At 45.2% G+C, this 24,406-nt stretch overlaps 2 protein-coding genes across 2 annotated transcripts; one reads left to right on the forward strand and one right to left on the reverse strand.

Annotated features, from left to right (window-relative positions):
- The first annotated feature begins 481 nt into the window (after positions 1 to 481).
- NPPA (natriuretic peptide A) lies at positions 482 to 3,378 on the forward strand. The gene is made up of 3 exons (XM_072917472.1): positions 482 to 699; positions 2,173 to 2,458; positions 2,675 to 3,378. The coding sequence occupies exons 1-3, from the start codon at positions 580 to 582 to the stop codon at positions 2,689 to 2,691; spliced, it is 423 nt and encodes a 140-aa protein (XP_072773573.1). The 5' UTR covers positions 482 to 579; the 3' UTR covers positions 2,692 to 3,378.
- Positions 3,379 to 7,575: 4,197 nt separating this feature from the next.
- Positions 7,576 to 24,334, reverse strand: CLCN6 (chloride voltage-gated channel 6). The gene is made up of 23 exons (XM_030289450.4): positions 24,171 to 24,334; positions 23,422 to 23,481; positions 22,317 to 22,382; positions 21,744 to 21,809; positions 21,021 to 21,087; positions 20,518 to 20,624; positions 20,160 to 20,286; positions 19,514 to 19,581; positions 19,363 to 19,421; positions 18,620 to 18,752; positions 18,364 to 18,477; positions 17,937 to 18,103; positions 16,933 to 17,059; positions 16,420 to 16,546; positions 15,976 to 16,129; positions 15,722 to 15,881; positions 15,467 to 15,573; positions 14,841 to 15,027; positions 14,253 to 14,410; positions 13,301 to 13,457; positions 12,499 to 12,606; positions 11,976 to 12,101; positions 7,576 to 10,664 (listed from the first exon to the last, which is right to left on the reverse strand). Exons 1-23 carry the CDS (start codon positions 24,243 to 24,245, stop codon positions 10,584 to 10,586), a joined length of 2,601 nt encoding a protein of 866 aa, XP_030145310.2. The 5' UTR covers positions 24,246 to 24,334; the 3' UTR covers positions 7,576 to 10,583.
- Positions 24,335 to 24,406: the final 72 nt, after the last annotated feature.

A 24,406-nucleotide genomic window follows, 5' to 3' on the forward strand; every position in this document is an offset into this window, starting at 1 on the left:
CGGTGGCTGCACATATTCCATATATAGAAGGGAAGTGTGCGCAAAACTTTAGGTGTCCTGAAAGACGATTTATCTTCATTCTTGACTCTTCACCAAATACTCATCTGAAAGCTCATTGTTTCCCCTGTAAAAGGTAATTTCCCCGTGGAAATCTTCTAATTGAGCAAAGTTTAGAGCAGTTTTGGGATTGTTTCCCATCTCTATAAATCTGACCATAGGGGTCTCTTGAAAGAGAATTGCTAAGAATTTCCAACTGGACTATGTAATCAGAGCGCCTGGTATCAAGAGGAGGGGGAGTGACATGAAATCACTGACTTGTGACATACATTCCTCAGCAACAGCAGCTGCTGCCTAATGACAGCTAATAAAGGGAATCTTCCCTTGACAGAGCTGCATGCCTGCAGTGGGACTGGAATGTGCCCAAGATAAACCCACTGATAACCTAGGGAGCAGGGATCACCCAAAGAGTATAAAAGACGAGCTTCAGAAGGGACACAACAGGACAAGGAAGAAAGAGACTTGAAGGGACATCTCAGAAGAAACAGCTTGAACTTCTCTATTCCCAACGAAGTCAGCGCCATGGACACTAAAGGCTCATTTCTCTATGGCTTCCTTTTGCTGCTGCTCATCCAGCTCCAGTCCAGCAGAGCCAACCCCATCTACAGCCTCAGCCCTGCCAAAGAACTGGCCAGCATGGAGGTGAGGACTCTCATTTTGCAAGGTTAAACTTTTGGGGTGCTTAGCAGAGTGTGAGCTGGTGCTTTGCCTTCCTTTTGCATGACTGCATGGCAATAATGCATCAGCCATCACATGCTGGGGCACAAAGCCTCAGCTTTTCAAAGGGGTTCAGAGAAGCTCTGCAGGGCAATATCCACTCATGCTGGGTTCACCCGAGCTCCTGGGCAGTAGTGGGAACCAAACTGTGATGTTGTAGGATGTCTGCTTTGGTGTTTTGATTCTTTTTCTTTTAAAGATAAATCTTCTTGGGAACTAAGTTCCAGGGGAGGAAAAAATCATCAGAGTAGCTCCATAAGAACAAATAGAAAACGCTGAGGTGGGGTCCTGATATATGTTTACCCCTGCTCCATATGGCTCTAGCTTTGTGAATTTGAGAGATCTGGTTGTGTATGGATGAGAGATGAGGAGGTAAAGTGGAGCACCCAAAGACAAACTTTTATAAATATTACTAGAGGAATAACAATAATTCAGCGTGGCTCATCTAGAAAAGCTTTTGGAGCTATAAAATTACCGCTAAGCATTTTAATAAATAATAGAGAAAATCCATTGTTACAGCATAAGCTTGAGACTCTGATGGGATCTGAAAGCTCAAACCTTTCCTTGGGCTGGTTGGTACCAGCAACCAGCTTCTCAAAGCTGTTCTCAGGCCCTAAGAACAAACTCCCTGAGCTTATAAGGACAATTGAAGCTAAAGCTGCCTCTGGGCTGTTTCCAGCAGCCAGGAAGAGTGGCTTCCAAATGCACTCACTATCAGGAAAGCCACAAGGCTCATTCCTCTATATTCATATTCTAGATTTGGGCAATTAAATTCCTCTAATTGGATGAGGTGCCCTTGAGGAGGTTATCTGACCCCAGTTATACAAAGCTTTACAAATTACAAGGAATGGTACCCAGGAAGCAATCACACAGCAGGCATGAATTTACCATACAGGTATTTTCAGCTACTTTCAGGAGTAGCAATCCTGTAATCCCTGGGGCAGAAAATACTGAAAACACCTAGAACTTCTCCAATGTTATTGAAATAGCCAGGGGTGACAAAGCAGCAACTTCTGAGAATGTGGGAGTGGGCTATGTGGCTAGAGGCTCTCTCTGACTATACCACCAGTGGGCTGAGTGGACCCTGTGGAACTCACATCTTGCATTTTCTTCTCTGCCAAGATGTCTTCTAAACTTACCAGTAAGATACACATGATGGCAAGCAGCTTCATTTAGTTCAGAAGGTGAAGCTATGTCTTCCCATAGATGGACTTACTGTGAACAGGGATATAATGCAGAGGACAGAAGCCAACGACCACTGGGAAGTCTGGGATCCAACCTGTCAGTCTCCCCAGGGTGGGCTATGGGACCATCAATGAATACAGAACAGAATGACTGGAAGAGTTAGCAAATGACCACAAAACAAGGAATTTCATTAATTTAATCCTTCTCTTATAGGCTCTGCTGGAAAGACTGGAGGATAAGTTTGCAATGATGGAAGCCCTGGAGTCCAATCCTGACCTGCAAGAACCAAAAACCCAGGAGGAGATCCTGTCAGAACTCGCCGATGACAGTGACAACCAGAAGGCTGAACCCAGGCTTGCACCCAACACCCCTCTGTCCTACAGGGACCCCTTCCTCAAGAGACTGAGGGGGCTGCAGATGCCCAGGATGATGAGAGATTCTGGCTGTTTTGGCAGGAGGATTGATCGGATCGGCTCCCTGAGTGGGATGGGCTGCAACGGTGAGTCCTGTCTAAGCCTTTCACCGAATGGCACAGACCGTGTCCATGCCATGGGACAGGGAAGGAGCAGCTTCTCACTTAAGTTTTTAAGAAGACACAGTTTCAGAATGGAATTAATTTGAGCCTAGTATTTAAGCTAGTATTGGTTTTTCAATTGTGACATGCACCAAGACAAAAACAGATTCTAGTAACATTTTTTTCATGTTTGGTTTGCAGGTTCCCGGAGAAATTAGGATCAACCTCCCTAGAACCTGCTCTGAAGAATGCTTTACAGTACCCCCTTCCTCCCAAGACGAAAGCCAGATGTTTTCTAAGCTCCTCAACAGAAAGTTATTACTATTTTTATTTATTTATTTATTTATTTATTTGATGTTTTTTTAAAGAACATTTCTTACGCTAGCACTGACAGACCATCTTTAAATAAAACTAACACATTAGACATCTGTGCTGGACCTCTCTCCTGTCTGTTGCATTAAGTTTTCTTGTATTTGCCTTAAGTCAAAATCTTAAATTTTATTGATATTCTGGTACTCACAAACCTGGATCTTACTTACATGAGACAGAGAAAACTTAGTAAAAATGAAAATGAGTTTTTGACTAGAGGCTTTTCCTCTGCAGTAAGAAATGCCAACAAGTTATCAGGAAAAAAAAAACAACTTGCTTAATATTGAAAGATCATCATGAGTCCTCCTGTAGACAGGGTTTCAGTGATAAGAGAGTCCTTTTGCTGGTTTAAATTATTCAGTCATGGGAACTTCTACAAATGCCTCACATAAACAAAAGTTACATGAAAAGAAATAAATAAAATCATAACACTCCACAAGTTTCAATATAACCAGAGGGAGGAAAGGGAATTAATTGTATATGCTTTCTAGCAGTGACCAAATAAAGGTTACGAGCATCAACAGAAAGATACATCATTAACTGTGTCTTGTCTCTCTGCACGTGGCTGAGATGCTGAGTCCCAGAATTTCTTGAAGGATCCTCAAAGATTTGAGTATTATCATATTCCTCATGAGAGGGTAGGTGGGATCACTCTACTACACAGCAGCTTGTATGGAGCATTTATCATTTTCTGGGAATGGTCCCTTGCAAAGTTGGTCTAACATGGCTGATGGAAACACTGGAAGTCTCATTAAGGCTTATTTAAATTTAGTTGCTAGATTTCACACCTAGGAGCTGAATTTGACACAAAACATATTCTAGCACCCCACTAAAGAAGGTAATATTGCCAAAAACACATTCAGTCAGTCAGTATCCCAAGGAACAAAGAGCTTGGTCCCCGTGTGAACCCCAGGAATGGCATCAAGCCCAGCTCAACACAACTGTCCTGTGGCTGACTGCACGTACTGCTAGGAACTGTGTTATTCTGAGCACCTCATGAGCCTCTTTCCCAGAATCTCAGTGCATTCCCATGTACCTGAGGATCCTGAGAAGCTTGTTCAGGGCTTTAGAAGGCAGCACCAGGACAGACTGAGCTGGAACAGTCCACTTCTGACTTTGTTTATACAAATGCACATGGTGACAGAAGCTGTACCTGGTGAGGACAAGGAACTGGAAGTCAGGTGTTCCAGAGCTGCTGACAACAGCTCCCAGGGACCACAGCTCCAGGGAAAGGGTAAATTCAAGCACACACCCCTCCGTGCACAAGGCCAGCCACAGCTAAGGCTGCTGCAACACTTGAACAGGGCTCATGTCACACATCCCATTTCTGACAAGCCACCCTCCCAGTCACTCCCTGCAGTGCTGACATGGCCTCCAAGAGGGATCTGTGTGCTCCTCTCCACACTGGCCCTTGTGATTCTTTCCTAGGGAAGTGTAATCTGAGAGAGTAATTTTGCTACACTCCAACAGGAAACCACAGTGTGATACAAATAGTCTCCTTCCACCAGCAACAGATAAAATATTTTGTGGAATAGTGTCCACACAGGTTTCCCTGACAGAATAAATTCCCAGGTTAAGATTCCCAGCAGTATCCATGGGACATCTCTGCAGTGAAAGATACAGTGACTTTGCATTTACTCAATTTCACAGATCATGGGGTGTGAAGTCACCCTTTGGGGAGCCCTTGTGGGGACAATGGGGCTTTGCCTTCTGAAAAGACCCACTGCAGCATGATGGGAACACGCAGGTGGATCCCTCCACACCAGCAATGGGCAGCAGCCTGACTTCCCCTGTGCTGCTGAAAGTAAAAACAACTCATGTATTATAACAATAGCTCTTGCTGGAGCTGAATTTTACCCAGTCAAGCACAACTTGCACAGACACTGTAAATTGTCCCTCCCTGTCAGCCCCTCAAGGCACAAAACACCGATTAGTTCAGTGGAATGTGCTAAAAATGGCAAGAAGAGGCAATGCTTCCTGACCTAAAGCCAGGTGGGTCCAGTATTAGCAGCAAGCCAGTTCCTGGTGGAACAAGTCTGTATTAGCTTGCAGACAGTGGGTTAATAGACCCTGCAGTCTGGGAGAACCTATCTGAGGGTAAGCAATCGAGGAAAAAAGCATCTCTGACTGGATTTTTACTGCTACTCCCATACACACACTGTGCTGTAAAGCACCCTCAGGGAAATCTTGCTGCCAGGTCAGAATAGTGCTGCACTCAGGAGTAAGCACTGGGAAAAGCTGAATGGGAGAAACTCGACACTGACCAGCTCTACAGGCAAAGAACATCACCCCCAAGGATGGAAAAAAGCTGCCACTGCTGCTGTGAGCATGGGATCAGAGAGAGCAGGGAACAATCCTGCAAACAGCCATAGTGTAATTGAAGAAATATGCCAGTGGGACCAGAGAAGGACCAGGCTAACACCCTCCACACAGCTATAATGACGTTTGCAACCTCCTGCCCTGCCAGACTTCATTCTAACTTCTGAACAGCATTTGGCAGTACCCATTATTGGCTGTGAATAATTCAGCAGCTTGCTTTCCTCTGGACTCTGAAACACAGTAATGCCATTAGTGTGCTCCACACACTCTGTAAGGCATGAGCCTTATTTGGAATAGGGGTCTGCTTGGCATGGGGTATATTTGCAAATTAGATTTGAGGGTTTCTCTGCCCCTCAGACACTGCACTATCCCTATCCAGCTTCCCACTAAACAAAATGCTTCCACTGAAATCCAAGCTGGCAGTCAAGAATGCCAAGAGGAGTTGTCAGCACTGCTTGGTTTCTCTAAGAAATCACATGTGAAGTACAGGACACACCTCTTCCACTGCTGCAGGGAGACATGGACCTGTGCCAGTTCACATCCCCGTCTGGCCACAACCAGCTTGCTTGATTTACTTCTCCTGAATCTTGGCCCCCAAAGGCCTTTGCTGATTGACATCTGCTTGATAAGTGTGTCCCACACTTCTGTGTGGGAAGGAAGGAAGATTTGTAAGACTTTCCCCCTCTGTTACCATCTCCTGACTGCTCTCTCAGAAAACCAGCACAATCCTGTACATAAAAAGCAGAGTGGGGAGGAGGTAAAGTTTATGACAACAGAAGGTGGTGAAAAGGCAACTAAAGTCAGGCCTGCTATGCTGGGAATTGGGAGACAAGGAAAGAATAAAACTGGTGTGTTAATTCAGCCATCCCAGAGAGACAGTCTCTAGTATAGGCATCAGAGCTGCTGGGGGAGTCAACAAAGGTCTCAAGGTTGTCATGTCTTAGCTGTTAGTCATGAGTTTTCAACACAATATTGTTTTCTACTGAAACTGGTATTTTGGTGTTCCAGTCTCTGCTTTAAAATGTTTAAAGTGTGTTAAACCATACATAGCCCATACAGCAATCAAAACAGCCTGGAGAAAGGGAGATTCCTACTCACTTTTAAACTGTGATCTCAACCTCCAAACCTCACTGACTGACTCCCCTCCCTTCCCAGACATCAGTGGAGCTCACTGATGCCTCATCCCAGCTCCCAATAAGCCTTTTCAGACACTGCCTTTGAACAGTGGATGCAGAGGAGACTGAGTGTATCCCACTGCTGTTGAAAAGCCCTTCAGCACCCTGGACAAGAAGAGCAGCTTCACTCTCTTCTCACACCCCTGCAACAGCCAAAGCTCCAGGCAGCCATCCTCTGCTCCTTCCAGCACCTGCTGCATGATCCACAACTGGGAATGCACACACCTGTATGGCACTGAAGAAACAGCTTCTAGCCTGCTAGCAAAGCAAAAATTAAAAAAATATTAATAATCTCACTGAACACCACTAGTTTTTTTCTACTAGAGCCCCAGTGCATCATTACAGGAACAATGACACATGGTTGGATTCAATGAATCTCTAAACCTCTCCCATTCCCTCCTATGTTGCTGCATTTATAACCAAAGGCAGCACAGAGTGGAAGCAGTTCCCCCAGTCCTTTTTCCTGATGACTCTTTCCTACCCCTGCTAGGGCATCCTTCCTATTCCTTGCTTAGCTAAGACTGCTGTGGCACTTCTTTAGCTCCTCAAATCAGATTTTCTGCCATTCCCTCCTAAGAGATGGGAGGTTTTACTCATCTCAAGCTTTCCCTGGCATTACATACCCAGTAAGGGAGGGCCAGAGGGCAGCACCCCGACAAGCTGCTGGCTAACTGTGTGTTAGAGAGCTACTATGTGCATCCTGTACAACACAGCCCCCAATGCACAGAAACATGGACAGGCAGTGAGCTTTTGGGTCAGGTATTTCTACAGTGCTCAAAGACTGTAATTACATTTTTGGCTTGTAAGCATGAGATGAAAGCTCAAAAATTGTCACTAATTCTTTTCTGTAAGGCAGACAGCAGGACAAAGCAGGGAAAATAGCCACAAACTAAATAAACATTCAAGATGAAATTAAGATCCTTCATACCCTGGAGAAACCAACTGTAAAACAAGAGGTGACACACTGTAGTTTAAACTTCTTTCATTAACTTACTGGGAGGAAGGTGAGTTCTCAGGTGAGAAAAGCAGCACAATGTGCACAATTTAGCTCCTTATCAAACATGGCAATTCCCTCCTTTGAAACAGCTGTTGTGAGAATGTGGAACTACAGTGGTCACAACCTAATGGATCACAGCCATTCCTCTCCTGCCTAGTCTAGGAGCAGCTTCTGCACAAACTGTTAGATCCAGATAGCTCATAAATAGCAACTACTCAACTACCTCAAACCATGCTCTTGGATGTTGTCATGTTCTACTAGTTTTATTATCATAAAGGGCAAAAATAAAACAATACTAGAAACATCAAAAGGCCTTGAAAGTGCTGAAGGAGACACACAAACATTTTACTCTCAGACATGTTACAGCTACATGAATACTTCCCAAGTGCCATAGTTCAAATAAAAATATATTCATACAAATATAAAAAAAATACAATTTATATACACACACCATGGTATTAGCTTACATCATTTCATAACAAAAAAACAGTGCAAAAAAAAAAACAAATGGAAAGGTAAGATGCTACCATTGGAATGGTTCACAGTAATTAATAATTCAAAACTGCATAATTAACACTGACAGGAAGCCACAAGGCAAGGAGGAAGGCCCCAGACTAACCCCCTAACCTTGCCATCAGTTCTGGGTTATTTCTCATCAACCCAGTTCTGGGTTATTTTTCCCTTAGTGTTGCTCTGCTAAAATGTTCCTGGCACCTATGTTAGAATAAGTTTCTTAGTAAATCACTTAGCAACTAGAGTCAGGGTAGAAGCAGTGTGTTGTAAGAAAGGAATTAAGTAACTGAAGTGTGAGAAGACTGATTCAACACAAACCCCTTGGCATCAGTCCTCAGCAGAAGGGAAATGCTGCATCTCCAAATGTCAGGTGAACTTGTAATTCCTTTTCTGCAGGCTCCAGAACAGTAACTGCACACTGAGATTTCCCTTTAAAGCAGTTGTCAGGATCACCCACCAACCTCATTGAGAACTTCTTCACTGAAAGAATGACAGAGAATGTTTTTCAGCTGAAACATTTGAATAAGGTGCCCAGGCAGGGCAGAGAGTGCTGCCAACAGTTGGAAGGCAAAGTGCCTTCTCATGGGGAAGCATCTGGTGCCCAAAAAACCTTGACAAGATTCTCCAGCCTGACTTGTCTGGACTGCCCAAGTCTAGTCTCAGTAGCAATGACAAAGACATCCTGCAGCAAAATACCCTGCTGTTTGTGCACAGATATAAAATGGGACCAGCTCAAGGCAAACAACCTAAGGAGCCTTATTCATGTGCAGGAAGAGAAGGAAACTTCCCTTCCACACACACTCAACATGAGCTAGAGGACAAACATTTGTCATGGGGAGACACAGGACGTTCTTGACAGATGTTCTAACAGTACAGGATTGCCAATTCCACCTAAGTAATCTGAAATCCCACAAAACCAGGATTCCTGTGATTCATAACTACCCAGGAGCACAATCCTTTGAATGACAAGTAGCCTAACATAAGCATATTTCAAACCTACAGTCCAGCCTCAGGGAGTGCAAATGGGTGCTGGAAGCTTCCTGGGACAGCTCAGTGTAAGACCAGAGCTCAGGGAACACAGGCATTTCAGGCAACACCTGTAGAAACTATCCAGACAGAGCATCCTTACTCCTTACAGGGAAAGAACTCACAAATCAAGAGTAGAAACTGATGTCAACTCCTAGGCTCTAAGGAAATACAGAAAATCAACAAAGTCTGCCTTCTGTCCCAATTCCCACCTAACCAGCTCCTTATGGCAGACAACAGGTTAACTGCAGGGCTCAGAGGCTGTGTAGAAGCCTTTCTGGAATACATTCCCCATGTAACTTGTCCCAGTATCTTGGCTGAGAGAATGCTCTGTGCTTTATCAAGCCAATCAGCTCTGCAGTCCCTGAGGCACAGCACTGGCTTCCCGCTGAGGGTTATCTGCACAGAGAACTCAGGAGGGCAGGTGCCTGCTGGAACAATACAGGTGCTGGCCAGGATGGTACCTGCTAAAGCACTGAACTGGCTGCAACTGGCTCCTAAGTGCTGATTTTACCCTTACAGATTGTTGCAGTTGCAAACATGATCCCAAGCATTTTTAGAGCACAGACAGCCCTGCTTATAACTGTAGGAGGTCCTGCTTACTCACCAGCACCAAGTATTCCTCCTCACAGCAGCCTGAAACTACAGCAACTTATCTCATGACACAGACAGAATTCAACCAAGCCCAGAGACCATCAGTTCTATTTGCTTCCAGAAAGCAACACTTCTCCACGCTCTCAGGATGTGGAGTTCCCTGGTCTCTGATTCCAGTTGGAAAGGTGCCCCAGGCTCTCACTGTTTGAGCAGTGCAGGGACAAAGTGCCTACAAATGCCAAGAAATGCAGGAATGTCAAAGTGGAGTGCCACCAAGCATCTTAGAAGAGTCTCTTACAGGGAGATAATAGCAACAGCTAACAGGGAAGAGAGCTCCTTTCTCTGAGATGTTTGCAAATGTATTAAATATTTATAAACCCAAACAGTAACTGAAATGTAACCATTTTGAACTCCAAATCTGCTGAGCTGCTCTCAAAAGTCATCTTCTGTCAAAAACATCACAGCAGAAACATTTCCCCATGAAAGAAGGAGAGAAATTAAGCACAAATGAAGCCAGAGTGAAAAAATATGGGCAAAGGGGAACACTTGCAAAGACAGGTATATTTCCAAAACGCTGGATTTTTTAATACTGTTTTTGCAAGAAACCATCCTCAAGAGCAGCTATTTGATATCTGCAAACTTCAGTATCTCCTCTTAGCGGTGACAGTAACTCCTTCCTCACACAAATAAGGCAACAATTGCAGGAACAAGGGAGGAAGAAGAAAAGGGAGTCACACAGGAGAAAGGGAAAGATACTGCTGTTCTTTGCCCAGGACACAGTGGAGGGAAATGGTTCTTTTTTCCAACTCTTCACAAAACCCCAAAATAAAATGGCAGAACACACAGCGTCAGGACAACATCTGATGGAAGGAGACAACTGGGGGACAGGGGAAGAAAACACCTGGATCAAGAGTTGTCAAACCAAGTGCCTGAGGCCAATCAACAGCTCTGGGCTCAAGCAGCTCCTCTAATTCTCTGGCTAGCAAAATGTTTTCCAGTTCCCCAGGCTTGATATGCACGTGAGAAGCCAAACGGGAGGTCTTGGGCGCTCCAAGCAGAACGCGAGCGTGTGTGCCGGCGTGGAGGAGGGAGGGAGCCACTGACAGGGGCAGGGCCATCAAATGGTCTGGTAGTGTTGTCTCAGTCTTGCCTGCAGGAATTCATGGGTCAGGTTGTGCCGAGTGATTATCCCAACAACCTTAAACAGGAAGAAAAAGAAAAGATACCAAGTCTGTATCAGAGATGTGCCACTGAAAGACATCCATAATAAAGTGCTCATTCTTTCAACACCCCGAAAAGAGGAAACCTGAGAGCAGTTCTTGACCAATGTTGAGTTATAGAGGATTCAAGTAGAAATTCACAGAAACAACGTTCCTTCCTCTACCAACACTTACTCTTCAGGCCAGAATGCTGATTTAACTGCACCCAAACAAACAGCTTAACCACTGCTGAGGTGTCTGGCATCAGCAGGACGCTCTACCTAGGAAGGGAAATCCTTTCCATGTCAGACAACATGAGGATGTAAAATCCTTTGAGAAGTAAAAACTGCAGTTGGAAATAACAAAGCTGTCTTTTAGGGCTTCATTCAAGACATCCCTGGTATTCCACATGGCATGACCTCAGATAGCTCTTATCAGATACATTCAAGGAAGCTCTAAAGACCAAAACAGGGAAATGGTGAAGACTAGCTAAGAGGTGACTGCACACTGGCAGGTGACAAAAGGGACTCGCTCCCAGCCTGCTGTGGATAAAGTCAAACCACACATTTCAGCTGGTGAAACACCTCTCTGATTTTACACATGAAAAGTTTAGAACTAGGCTGTTCTCCAGTACCACAAGAGCATCTTGTACTAAGATGGAACAAGCCAACATCTCTTGTTTGCAACTCACAGGCCCTGCAGAGTAACTATGGGGAACTCTGAGGCAGAAAAAGCAGTGCTACCTCACACAGACCAGGTCAGGCTTAAGGGAAACAGTTTCTCATAGTGGTTATAGGAGGTTGCTGACATCTACTGACTGTTCCTGAGCACTGTAGATGGTAAAGAGAACAGGACAGTGAGTCAAGCACAGACCATTTAAACACTCCTTTGCTTTGCTGCTCCTGTGAGTAGAAATAGAATACAACTCCCTTCCTACAGGAAAACCTCTTGCCCCAACATATAGGAAATGTTGCTGTTGGCCTTGAATAAAGCTGTGAAAAGAAAGGCAAATTAGTGGCCTCTGATGACCTCAAGGCCTCTCAAGAGACAGAAAAACGGGCTGCACACCTGAGACACCTGAGGAGAGATGCACATCCTGCTCTTTGCAGGTAAAGGGAAAACAGGCTAGGACATGAGAGATGGCAACATAGTCACAGTAATCAAGGCTTCAGGTCCCTAATAAATCCTATTCTGATCTCTTTAAAGCATTTCTGTTTGATGTTAAAAGAGATCTTAATTGTCCCAAAGATGGAAAATGTGGCACAACCACTGTGGCTTCCTTGCTCAGCTAAGCCAAGCCAAGGACTCACCTCTCCAACTGCATTCACAACTGGTAAATGCCTGAGTCCCATTGTCCTGAACAGGTTGAAGACTTGTGACACATGAGTATTTGGAGAGACAGTAAAGGGTGATGGGTTCATGTATGGGGTGACATCCTAAGAAAGAAAAACAATCATGTTATTTGCAAGAGGCATTTTCAATATCTCTGGGAATCACTAACATGCAACTCCTACAAGTCTTCCATGGTACAAATGCCCAGACAGAGTGTTTGACTGTGGTCATCTTCTATTTCTGCACAAATATGACATTCTTTTGGTTTGGTTTGTTGAGAAGTTAAACTGGACAGGCAACACCTTATTCTAGAAGTGAAGCACCAAGGGACACTGTTACCTGGTAGCAGGGATTTCCACATGCAGGGAAGGCTGAGTGCTTGAGGAGCACAGGGTGTTGGTCACTGTGCCGAAGAGTGTATTAAAACATGCCCTCAATGTTTTTTAAAGGCTTTGGACAGTTGCAAATATGTATCAGGAGTCACTGCAGTGCATATCTTACCACTATCATACGAGGGTTCAGCAATGTGAGGTCCAGATCATGGATGTCTGGATAGTGGGGATAATCCTCTAACATCTCTGCATAGGACAGACGAGGCTGACTTGCACTCTGTAATTCAAATAAACCCCACTGAACCCATGTGTCACCATTCCAGACAACACAGGGGCTGCAAGCAGCACAGCAAACCATGCCTCCTAATCGCTCCCCTAAATCTCCTTCTCCTCCCACCCACACACCTTCTGCAGAGGTGCTGTTACCCAAACCTATGCAGGCCTTTAGCTGAGAGAGAATGACCTGCTCCCCAACCTCTGACAAATCTACACTCGACACTGGAGGGCAGCAGGAGACCAGCCCTGTGGGATCTGGGCCTCAGACACTCTCACTGATCTCAGTGACACAGCTGACGTTTTTCTGCTAGGACCTCAACACACAGCAGTAAAACAAAAAGTATATAATGCTGGATGCTCTATTTGCTTTTAATATCTGCTCTCTATTCTCCACTTCTGCATATCTTTATGTCATATATTCATATCATATATTCTCTGTAGCTTTATGCAACAAACAGGTCTGTTGATTACTTTTTAAACTGTGGCTGTCCTTTTCCTAGGGATATTTTCAACTTCCTTTACTCTAAGAGCTGCAAGGGAGAATTCACATTACCTGTCTGCAACTTTAAAAACACACATGCATTCCTTAAAGTGTAAAAATAGATATATCCTTTTTGGCAACTCATGAATGTTGTTCCCAACCTCCTGAGGAGGCAGGGATGTCTCTGCTGCAGTTCCTGAACAGGAAGACTCACCGACTGGCTCTCAGAGTAGCAAACCCCCCGGTCAAGAAGAGTGACCAGCTGTGAGCGTAAGATCAAGCCATGGAAGGTCAAGGGTCTGAAGCGTTCCTCCATGGTCCACTCCTCACTGGGAGACTGGTCAGGGTACAGGTTGGGGTAAGGAGTGTACCTGTGAAGGATTCAACACCATGTGTTACCAGCTTCACATACCCCAATGTCCAAAAGAGCAGATATTTCATCTCTTTGCAACCTCCCCCTAAAGATTTCAGGGACTCTTGCTAGGGACAAGCAAGACTTCACCAAAAAAAAAAAAAAATATAGGAGAGAGAGGTCAAGAGCCATTATGTGGTCAGAGCAGCAGAACAGGACAGTCTCCTAACTCAAATTTAAATCACTTGCTTTTAAAGCACTTTTCAGTGCCAAATTACTCAGATTCTACTAAAAGCTGAAGTATCTGGCAAAATACTAAGGTCAGGATGCCATTCATGACAGTCACGATCACTGATGTAGCAAATGATTCACTAGACTGGGCTTCTACTTGGAAGTAACAGCAACACAAGCCTGGTGACTCAGCCCAGTTACCAGAAAGGTGGGATCAGTACCATGGCAGCAGGTCATTAGCTGGGATAAGTGAGCTTTCCAGAGCTCTCACATTTTTCCAGACAAGAGAACATTGATTTCTACAGAAATCTTACCACGTACTTCATCCTCTCAAGGAAATATGCCTGTATAAGTGTTTGAAGGAAATGTAAGAAGTTGGGCATAACCCACTTGCTTGGGACTTGGCCACAGGTGTGAGACACACCACTGGCTCCTCAGATCTGACAAATCACTTCTAAAACATGGATATCAGCACTGTTCCCACTGACATATGGATGACAGAGACCGTATGAAACATTCTTTACAACTCATCCCAACATATGGAAAAACCCTTTCTGTACATTTGTGCCTACCAGGACCTCACCTTCTCTCCAGCATCTGTTGCAATAGATCCTCTTTTTCAGGAGGCTCCTCTGTTGCTATGTGCTCGTCACACATGTTACGCAGCTCACTCGAAGGGTAGGACTTCATGGACTGGCTACGCTTGCGCTGCTCTCCAGCTCGGGTGAGGATACTGGATTTCTGGATACAACAAACAATTTTCAGATACTCACTAAGCAGTTAACCAACAGTTATCCAGGAGTGACTGTGAACTACTAATCATAGCTTTCTGCCACCACATAACACCTTCATTAGCCACTGCTGCTGCTGGACTTGCAAGAATAGCCAACAGGATTGTGCAATTCAGTAACAAATCCAAACGTTTCCATGTCTGTGCTAAACAGATTACTTTTTCCTTGTAACTTTTGCCTCTAGAAATGCAGCCCAGTCTTTCGTCTCTACCATCACCCAGAGAATGGAATGAAATTGAGCTCATAAAAATTTTCAATTGCAGTTAGTGCTTATCTCTGACCCAAATTCTACCCAAAAGCTAAAATAACTAAAGCAAGGCCATTCTGAATGCAAAACAAAGCTCTCTACTCTTCAACCTATCAAACAAGCAACCCTTTACCTTGAATTTGATGTTGTTACTTATCAGTTGATTTCCCTTCATGAACTCCCTCTCGTTGCCCCGATTCTCTGTCACCACAGGGAAGGCATGATGAACAGTGGTGCGCAGGATGCTAACAAGGGACTGGATCCGGGTGTGTGGGTACACGTATGTCAAGTTGGGTTCCATGATGTCACTGGCCTGTAGTCTGAAGAAACAGAAATCCAAGATTGCTGCATGCATCACATCAGTGATGAACAAAAATTTTTTTTATAACATAACATTGTATCAATGATGCACTTGAGGAAAGGCAGAAGGTTCTAACTTAAAGTTTCTAAACACTACTGGGAAGAGACAACAGGTGGGAAGATGACATTCCACAAGAAGCAAAGTCCAATGGAATGTTTTCACAAAGTTCTTGCTGAACTTCCCAAATCCAGCCCACAGATTTCCATCCATCCACCCCCTCAGAAAGGGCTTCAGCATCTCTTTCCTGGTGCACAACTCCTCTCAGCCCTCTCAGCTGCTCCTCAGAGCAACAAGGTTCGTTGAAGATGTAGCATCATCCCCCTGCATTAACACATTCCTGAGCAAGAATCCCCACCACAAACTCTAACCCACAGCCTGGCCAAGAGGAGCAGCCTTACTTATCCATTTCCACCCCGGTTTCCCACTCCAGAAGAGGCACTCCTCGCAAGTTCACATGGATGTCATAGATGCCTTTGTTGAAAAAGTCTCCTGTCCACTTCGCTACCTGCATAGCAAACACGAGGTCCACTGAGTTGTTGTTCCAAGTGCAAGACTCCTTAGCTTATGACAGCCCTGAAAGTAACAAAGATTCATGGCCAGCACATGTTCAAGCAGTCTGCAAAAAGGCAGAAGAGCTAAGGTCCTGCACTCACCATGAGGGTGATCATTATGGGGAGCCCGTAGGTGATCTCGTTGGTGGACTCAATGAGGATGACAGTCAGGCTGATGGTCATGCGGACCACTCCTCCCAGGAATGCTGCTGCCCCGATCAGTGCAAAGGTTCCTGAGTAGATGTGATCCAGACCAATGTAACTAGAGCAAAGCACAGAGCCCTCAGATTAGGAAAACCTGCCTGAGAGCTCATGGTGCACCTGCAGCATGTCCCTCACACGCACACTTGCTGCACCTTTTGAGGAGGTTGGCGACCAGGCGTCCGAAGGCAGCCCCACAAAGCAGTGATGGTACAAACAGCCCACTGGGCACAGAGATCCCATATGTCCAGCAGGAGAGTAAGAAATAGAGAAGGAAGAACAGGGATAGGGTGACTGGGCTGAAAGTACCTGCAACACAAGAAGAATCATGACTAAAGGGGTATATGTCTGTCCAAGATAGAGTCTTGCACCATCCACCCCTCAGCTCACAGCAGGCTCATCTCACAACAGCTCCTGAGTCTCCCAGTCCAAACACACATGCAGACAATGAGTAAGTGAAAAGAGAGGAAAAACAGTTGTACTAGCAGTCCTCCAGAGCCATGAAGGCCTGAAGATGCTGCTAGCCTTGTGGTGCTGTTCCAGCTAAGATGAAGCACTGAAGCTTAAGCGTGGGATCAAGCAGTCTCTTAACTACTTACCATCCTGGTGGAAGAGCTGCAGGATAGCTGACTCCTGAGGGTTGAAGAAGAGTGTGGCCATGTCATTGTACGTTTCATTTGGGCAAAAAAAAGTTTTGATGCTTGAATTTACATCCTCTGATATATCCTAATGCAGGACACAAAAGACACAAAGTTAAAATTCACTGTCTCCTACATTAGCCTTTGGGGAGAATGGGAATAACACTTCTGTTACTGTTAGCCATTGTCATCACCTATGCTTTGGGACAGCCATGCTTTGGGAAGCTCAGGCCAAACATTATTAGCAGAGATGGTGCCTACAACATTAATGGGCTCCTTGACTCAGACCTGAGTTGCTTTGTACAAAAGCACAGTGTAGGTTTCATCATTACCCAAAGCTCCTGCAACCCTCCATGGGCTCTCACTGCAGTCTGTTATGTACTGCATGCTGTCAAAAGCTCATTACATGCCTGTGCTTCTCTGCAGGGTGAACAATATGACAGGAAATACAATATTCACATAAGAATCCCTCACCTGCAGGCTCAGGGTGTCATTGCCACTGTGCCTGCTGGAAGATACCTGCCGGCATTCCCCCAGAACCATGGAGGCTACGAAGACCACGACGGTGGTGGTCAACGACACAAGCAAGCTTTCCAAGACTCTGAAAGACACAACAGAAACCATACACTGAAGCCACACTCAGCACTGTAACCTAGTCCCAGCTCTGCAGATGATTTTGACAAGGCTGCAAGAAGCAGTAGTAACCATAGCTTAGCATCAGAACAAGGGACACTGCAAATCAAGTTGAATTTTGACTTGGTTCCCAGGGATTGCCTTAGGTTCCCTTGGTTCCCAGGGGTTCCTTTTTAACTGCTTGCCCCAAAAAGAAGCTATTTCTGCCCAGAGAACACACAGCAGTCACACATGAAAAGCCCCAGGGTTCAGTAATGAGGCTGCTCACATGGAAACAATGTTCTGTACATCCTTACAGGGTAAAAGGGTAGATAGGACTGGGCAGGGCAATGCACAGTCTCTCAATCTCTTTTCTAACTGCTGAAATACACTTATTTATCTCTTTAAACCTGGGCTTTGTGTTTAGGAGCTGTCTAGAGCAAACAGCTGCTTTCTGAATAACACAGAAGTTCCCTCTCTAAACAGCACAGATATTGTGGATTTAATTAACCAACAAGATCTTTTAAAAGTGAGATCAACTATTCCTTCCACATCAGTTTGGACAAGGACACATAAAAATCCTGCATGGAGACAAAGCTCTGGTTTGTTCAGCCTTTATGAGAAAGAGCTCCCTCCACTTCCCTTATAAGAAGGATTGCAATTCTCTCTCAAAGTAATCAAAAAATTACAAAGACTGTAACATTTGGTTTCTGGTATTCACTGTTAAGTTCTACGGAGGACTGATTTAGTGATTTTTAAGACAATCAGTCTGAGATTTCCTCCAATCCTACTCAAAGGGTCTTCTAGATGAATACTTTTGCTTTGGGAGCAGAGATCCCTGTACAAACTCAGGAGCCCACATATACCTGACCAGCTTTGGCTTGGGATGCACATTGCGCATGCGGTACTTGGCGAGCCTCTTGTTCAGGCAGTTAAAGGTGGCTCCAAGAAGGCCTCCTACAATCCCCATCAGAATGAAGAAGCCCAGGTCCACAGCTGTCCAGAGGTGGCATTTCTTATCAGACTCAGAGCACTGTGCAGAAAAGTGTACAAAAAAGCATGACAGCAGTTGCTACAATTTCCTACCAACACTTCTGTCTCCACACCTAGAGATTTTGAGTAGCTAAGATCAAAGGGCAACAATTCTGTCTGAGGGTATCAATGTATTGCAGCTAAGTATAAAGTGCCTTCCACTGAAATACAAGCATGTGCCAAAAGAAACCTCCAAACTAGCAGACAGAAGCACAGGACTAACAAGGGACTGGAGAGTGGGGAAATAACAGTAAAACTTACCTTAAACTCCCCAAAGTTCAGCAGCCCAGGGAGCTGGAAAGACCCCCAGCTTCCAAACTGAATGCCAGAGCGGAAAAAATTCAAGGTGAAAGTGGCAGCCATGGAACAGAAAAGCTGTGGAAGAAAAAAAAAAAAAAAAAAAAAAAAAAAAGGGAAGTAAAGGTTTCCAAAATTAAGATATTAAGATTGGCATAGTCAGCTCTTCCTTGAGACCTATGCCTGGGAAAAGGAACTTAAAGTCAGAATCATCACTCACCACTTTCCATGTAAGTCCCTGGTTCCAGAAGGAGGAACCTTCTTCCAAACTAAAAAGAGTGCCTCCAATTGGGGCTCCAAAGGCAGCTGCAACTCCTGCAGCTGCTCCAGCAGATACAAAATCCCTTTTATCCCTACAAATAAAGAGAAAAACAACCTCAGTTTAGCAAATTTGAGCTCTAGAGATGCTTAGGTTCTGCAAAGTAAGAGATCATCCCCTGGGATATTCCATAAATGAGAGTTGGGAGCAAAGCTGGCCATGGCAGACACCACCATTTGTTCACTGAGCTGCAGCATTGTGCTCTTTCTGAAGAGCACAAACGCAAACCAGAATTCTGGTACTGCACAACTGCCCAGTATGTGAGGAACCATCCCAGACCATGTACTCCAGCATCACTTGAAAGAATTAAAGAGATGAAAAGGCAAGAATTTGTTCATATTCAGGAGAACTAGCCTTCTCTGTAGTATACCCTAACCATAAGGGTGAGCTTTCAGCCATCCACATTAAAGGTTTGAAATGGGTAGAGATCTGCTGAGCAGCACAAGAGAACATCTCTAAACAGGAAGACCAGAGCAGCTTGGAAGAGTGACACCCTGATGTTGTCTTGTTGCAGAATAAACTGCAGGAGTCTAGAAAGAAACCGATAAATCAACTGACTGGTTCACCCCAGCCTGCCACCCTTCTCCCAAGGAAGTCTGCTCACTCATCCTCCTCCCCGCTCCCCCACAACCTGGGTACAGTACCTGTCACTGCAGAAATAGGGAAAGTTAAACTGGATCTTCCTCAAAGAGATGCTCTGGAACTACAAACAAAGTAAATATTTAGAAACACAGGAGATGGGAACTTACTCTTAAAAAACAGATGACCAGGACAATGACTCAGGCCAGCACTAACCTGTGGCAAGCCTGCACCCACAACAGCACCACTGTGAATCATTGGACCCTCCTTCCCGACAAAAAGACCTGGAAAAACAGGGCTTATTGAGGGAATGCACTTTCCCCACCGTCACCCTCCCTTGCTGACAAAGGCAGAAATCAGTTTAACACTCCCATGCCATGGCACATCTCTCTGAGCTGAGCCTGCAGCTCCTCACAGGGAGGTGCTGACCTCCTGCTCCCTCAACAACCCCAAATGTTTGCAAAGACTTGCAAAGATTCTGCACTCCAAGTGGGTGGAATCATTGAAAAATAACTGTTACAAGGACTCTGAACTCTCCAGGTTATTCTGCCCTTCTGCCCTCAGGCTGCTCCTGACAATGTGTACTGGAACATTTCCAGGTCTCTCTCTTGGATTCTGCCACAAAGAGTCACATGTGACTAGCCCACTCAGAAAATCACCTATTTCCCTGTTAGTCCTGATCCTTCTGTTTATTCTCTACTCTACAAATGCACTCAGGGCTCATGACTCTGCTCCAAATCACCAAAATTATTTTACTAGAAAGGTAGGGCCTTCTGTGCCCTATATAAGCAGAGAAAACATTTTTTTCCCCCTTCAGTGACTCCTTCACCCAACAAGATCAACACATCAGAGCCTTCCTTACCTCCTGCCACACTGAAGAGCACTCCTGTAGCTTTGCACACCACTGTCCGCAGACGCACAACCCCTGGAACCTTCACTCCATTGAGGTAGCACTTGATTTCAGGAATTCCTGACCCAGCTGCTACAGGCTGCAGAAAAGAAACACTGACCCTATGGGGCACTGATTTCATACCTGACCAACAACTTCTCATCACAGAGCAAGGGACCAAGAGACCCTGCTTAGCTACATCAAATAGCACTGTGAAACTAGTTGGATGCTTTGGGGCAGAAAGTATTTCTAGCAAGAATATTTCATATCAAGGACCTGTGTGAGAGGAAAAGAAGGTTATGTAAGGAGTAGCAATGGACCGAAGTCTTACTTGGATCAGGACCAGAAGACTGGCAAGAAAAACAAAGGTCAGGTTGAACCCCAGCAGCTCCAACAAGGACAGTGCCAGGCAGCCTTTCTCAGTGCATTCCTCCACCGCTGCAGGATGGTCAAGGAAAACAACATTCCCCACACCAACACACAATCACTTGGTAATACCTGGGCCTCCCACTGGCATCAAGAGCCAAACCTGTGCTTCCTAATCCAGCCAGAGCAGCTAACACAACCTGTCAGGAAGCCAGGCTTCCTTTTCAAAGCTCAACACTGAATTAGGAAGAAGGGAAACCATTCATTCTGTCAGTCTCTGCTTATGTACCCGATACTGGAAACATTTCTTGGTTTCGAGGGCTGAATTACATAAGCAAGTTGAACACTTGCTTAGTTATGAACTACATGCCCACTGGCAAAATTGTGAAAGTCAGCTGTTCTGGGCAAAAGATGGGAACAGAAAGGACAAGGTCACTTGAGTCTAGCAAGGCCCAAGGTAAAAGATACAGCTTTGTACCACCTGAAACTTCAGCTGGGTAAAGAGCCGCACGAAGAAATCTACAAAGAGGCCCACCTGGGAAAAAGAAGACAGAATTGCCATCAGGAATTTCTACATACAAATAATGATGACCACCCTCTAGATAGTTGTACCAGGAATATGTACACAGGGGAGAACAGAAAATGGAGAAGACAAAAGCATCATTCAGAGTAAAGCAGCTTTGAAAACTGAGATTTCTTCCCTCTCTCTCACTGGGACAGATTAATCCTAGCATTATTCCTGAAGAGATGCACTTCTGCATCTGATTAGTACCCACTGAAGTACTAGTTTGGCAGCATTTTTAACACCCTCAACATACTTAAGGGCACAGAAGAAAACTGGTATTTAATTGAGGCATACAGTCAGCTGAGCTAATTTTCACAGTTCAGCCATAAACTGTCATCCTTTTTTACTATGTTGTTTGCTTTGGACAAGTTTTCCTGTATGCAAAATTAAAGGATTTGCCAGACTACAAAGAAAACCCAGCAAGTTCTGAAAGAAACAAAAAGGCTTCCTGAATAATAGTCTATAATGACATGCTATAATTCCCAAAAGACAACCCCATCTACTAAGCTCTCATCACCATGAAAGAGAATGGTTCCTCTTAACTTTACTCCTTAGCCATTGACTTCTAAATTATTCCAGCTTAGTCTCCTGAATTTTTCTCATTCCCTAAACAGCATAATCCTTACCAGTCCTGTACAGACTCCAATTGCAAAAACCAGTACCCACTTCACTGCTTCATACCTCTGGGCTTTCTGTTTGGAAAGAGGATGAAAAAAAATAATAACATAAAAGCAACACAGAAACAGGGATTTTTCTGGAAGGTGGGTTTAGGCTCTACAGTTCAACAGCCAGAGGGATAAATGAACAGAATATTGTGACAACAGCAAATTGAAAATAGGAAACTGAAAGACTCAACATCTTGCTCACTTTAAACCTGAGGCTCTCAAGAGATGCTGGGAGCTATTATCTCCAATATTTTTTTTTTTTTTTTGTAATAGAGAAACCAGAACACATAGAATTTCAGTCATAAAGAAAAAAAAATGCATAAAATTTCCTGCAGTGCATATTTAGAACCACAGAATAATCTGGATTGGAAGGGACTTTAAAACTTATCTCCTTTCACCCCCCTGCCATGGACAGACACACCTTCTCCTTCCAGGCTGGTCAAAGCCACATATAAAAAGGTTTTGAACACTTGCAGTCCACAGTTTCTCTGAACAATTTCCATGATTTTAGCTTATGAAAGAACAAGGTCCTACCTTGTTGTCCATGCTTTCCAAAATTTCCAAGTATGGGTCATTGATACAGCGATCATAATCCAAGCTCTGAAATGTGAAAACGTCAATATAGAGAATCAGCTGCAACAGGTTGTGAAAAAAATTATGTCTAGAAGAACTTGTTAAAGTCTACAGAAGTCATTGCTATGCCCACAGTAGATTCTGCAAACAACAGTAGGAGAAAATACTCCTGGGAAACAACTTAATTTAAATATTTAGATCAGTCAGACCCTGAAAATCACAAAGTGAAAGAACAGAACAATTTCACTGCTCAAGATGAGAGAGACAGTTAAACAAACAGAAGCACAACTGATTTATACACCTTTATATTAGAGAAGTCACATTGTACAGTTTTAGACTTCTTTATGTGTCTCCACTTTGACAGTGCAGGGGATAACACTGGATCTTTATCCTCACCCTCTCACTGCAACAAGAACGCTAGCTAGGAACTCCTGTGCAGATGAACCATATCAATTCTTCAGTTTATCACAGCAGGGAGTTAACAACAATAGTTTCCCCACTCACAGTCACACAACTCCACTAGTTCTATCCACATCTTCACCTTTTCAAGCCAAGCTGTAACAGGCTGGGCTGGTGACACCCATACTGACAGCAACTGTTCTAAATACTTCAGGGCCACCAGACAGTGATGCAAAAAGCAAAAACCTCCTGTAAGCAGCAGAATCTGATATATGGGAAGATCTGCTGTGAGCCAGCATAACAAGGCAAATGTGACAAAGTATCTACAGATACTTTCTATAGTCACCAGAAAATAAGGACACCACAGCCTATAAATCTCACATTGAAGAAGTGGGAATACTGCACCAGGCTCTGAAAATGAATTTTCTCAACAAGAGTCTGACTTGAGACCAAACATGCAATCTACTCACAGAGCTTTATCCCAGAAACATACAAAGATGAAGAACCGTTCTCTGCAAGCACAGCAAGTTTTGGTATTTCTGCTGATGCCAATACAACCTAATGATCCACATTGAGTATCTGCCCCATTACAAACTCAAACAGATCAAAACCTGTCTGCAGTTCTTATCATATTTATATCAGAAGTTGCTACTAATTAATTCCCCACCTCATAGTCTTTGCGTGGAAGGATCTCATCCTCCTCTTCATGAGTTTCTCCTAGGATCGTCTGCAAAACAAATGCAGGAAAGGAAAACCATGAAGGGAACGAATGCATCTACAGCTACTCATGAACACTGGTAGCAAAGCCAAAATGACAGAAGTCCTATACCATTGCTGCTTATAAATTGAGAGTGTGGATTACCAGACCACCACTTAGTTCATGGTAACACTAAAGGGTCTTACCTTACAGCTGTCCCTCACCCAGAACACACATCGCTTCTATACAGAGAGCTAAGTCCTAACCCAAATCCTGTTTACTTCACAGCAACGGGTTACAGGGGAGCACAGGACATTTTTAAGAGAGCACTCTGCAGTGCTATAGTCAGAGAGAGCCCCTGCCAGGACCACTCCCCGAGGGGCAGCGGTTCCAGGCGCTGGATACAAACAAAGGATGCGGGCCGGGGTAGGGGCAGCGCGGGGCTCGGGCACCGCCGGTGAGGCACCAGGCCCGGCAGCAAAACGGGCGGGAACGGGCTGTGGCACCGGGACGAGCATCGGGCAAGAGACTGGGCCAGGAGCAGCCCCCTGAGGTGGCGGCACCGGGCCCTGAGGCGCGGGGCCCAACACTACAGCAGCGCTCCCCGCCCGCCCTCAGGCGCTGCCCAGAGCCGGGCGGGGCCGGGCCGAGACGCGGGGTGAAGGACGAGTCCGGACAGAGGCAGGGGGCTCAGGGGGCAGGCGGGGCGGCGGCCGTACCAGCTCCTCGGGGGTGCGGCTCTCCCGCTCGCCGCAGCAGCAGCACAGCCCGGCCCCGCACCCGCACCGCGCCATCTTCAGCCGCGGGCCGCGCCCCGCCCCGCCGCGTCACTCCGCGCGCCGGCCCGGCCCTCGCCCACAGCGCTCCCTTAGCCCCGCTTGGCCCCGCCCGGCCCCGCCCGCACATGGCCACGCTCCCAGAACCGGCCCGGCCCCTCGCCCACAGCGCTCCCTTA

The sequence above is a fragment of the Taeniopygia guttata genome, chromosome 21 (genome assembly GCF_048771995.1).
Source record: "Taeniopygia guttata chromosome 21, bTaeGut7.mat, whole genome shotgun sequence".
Classification (NCBI taxonomy): Eukaryota; Metazoa; Chordata; class Aves; order Passeriformes; family Estrildidae; genus Taeniopygia; species Taeniopygia guttata.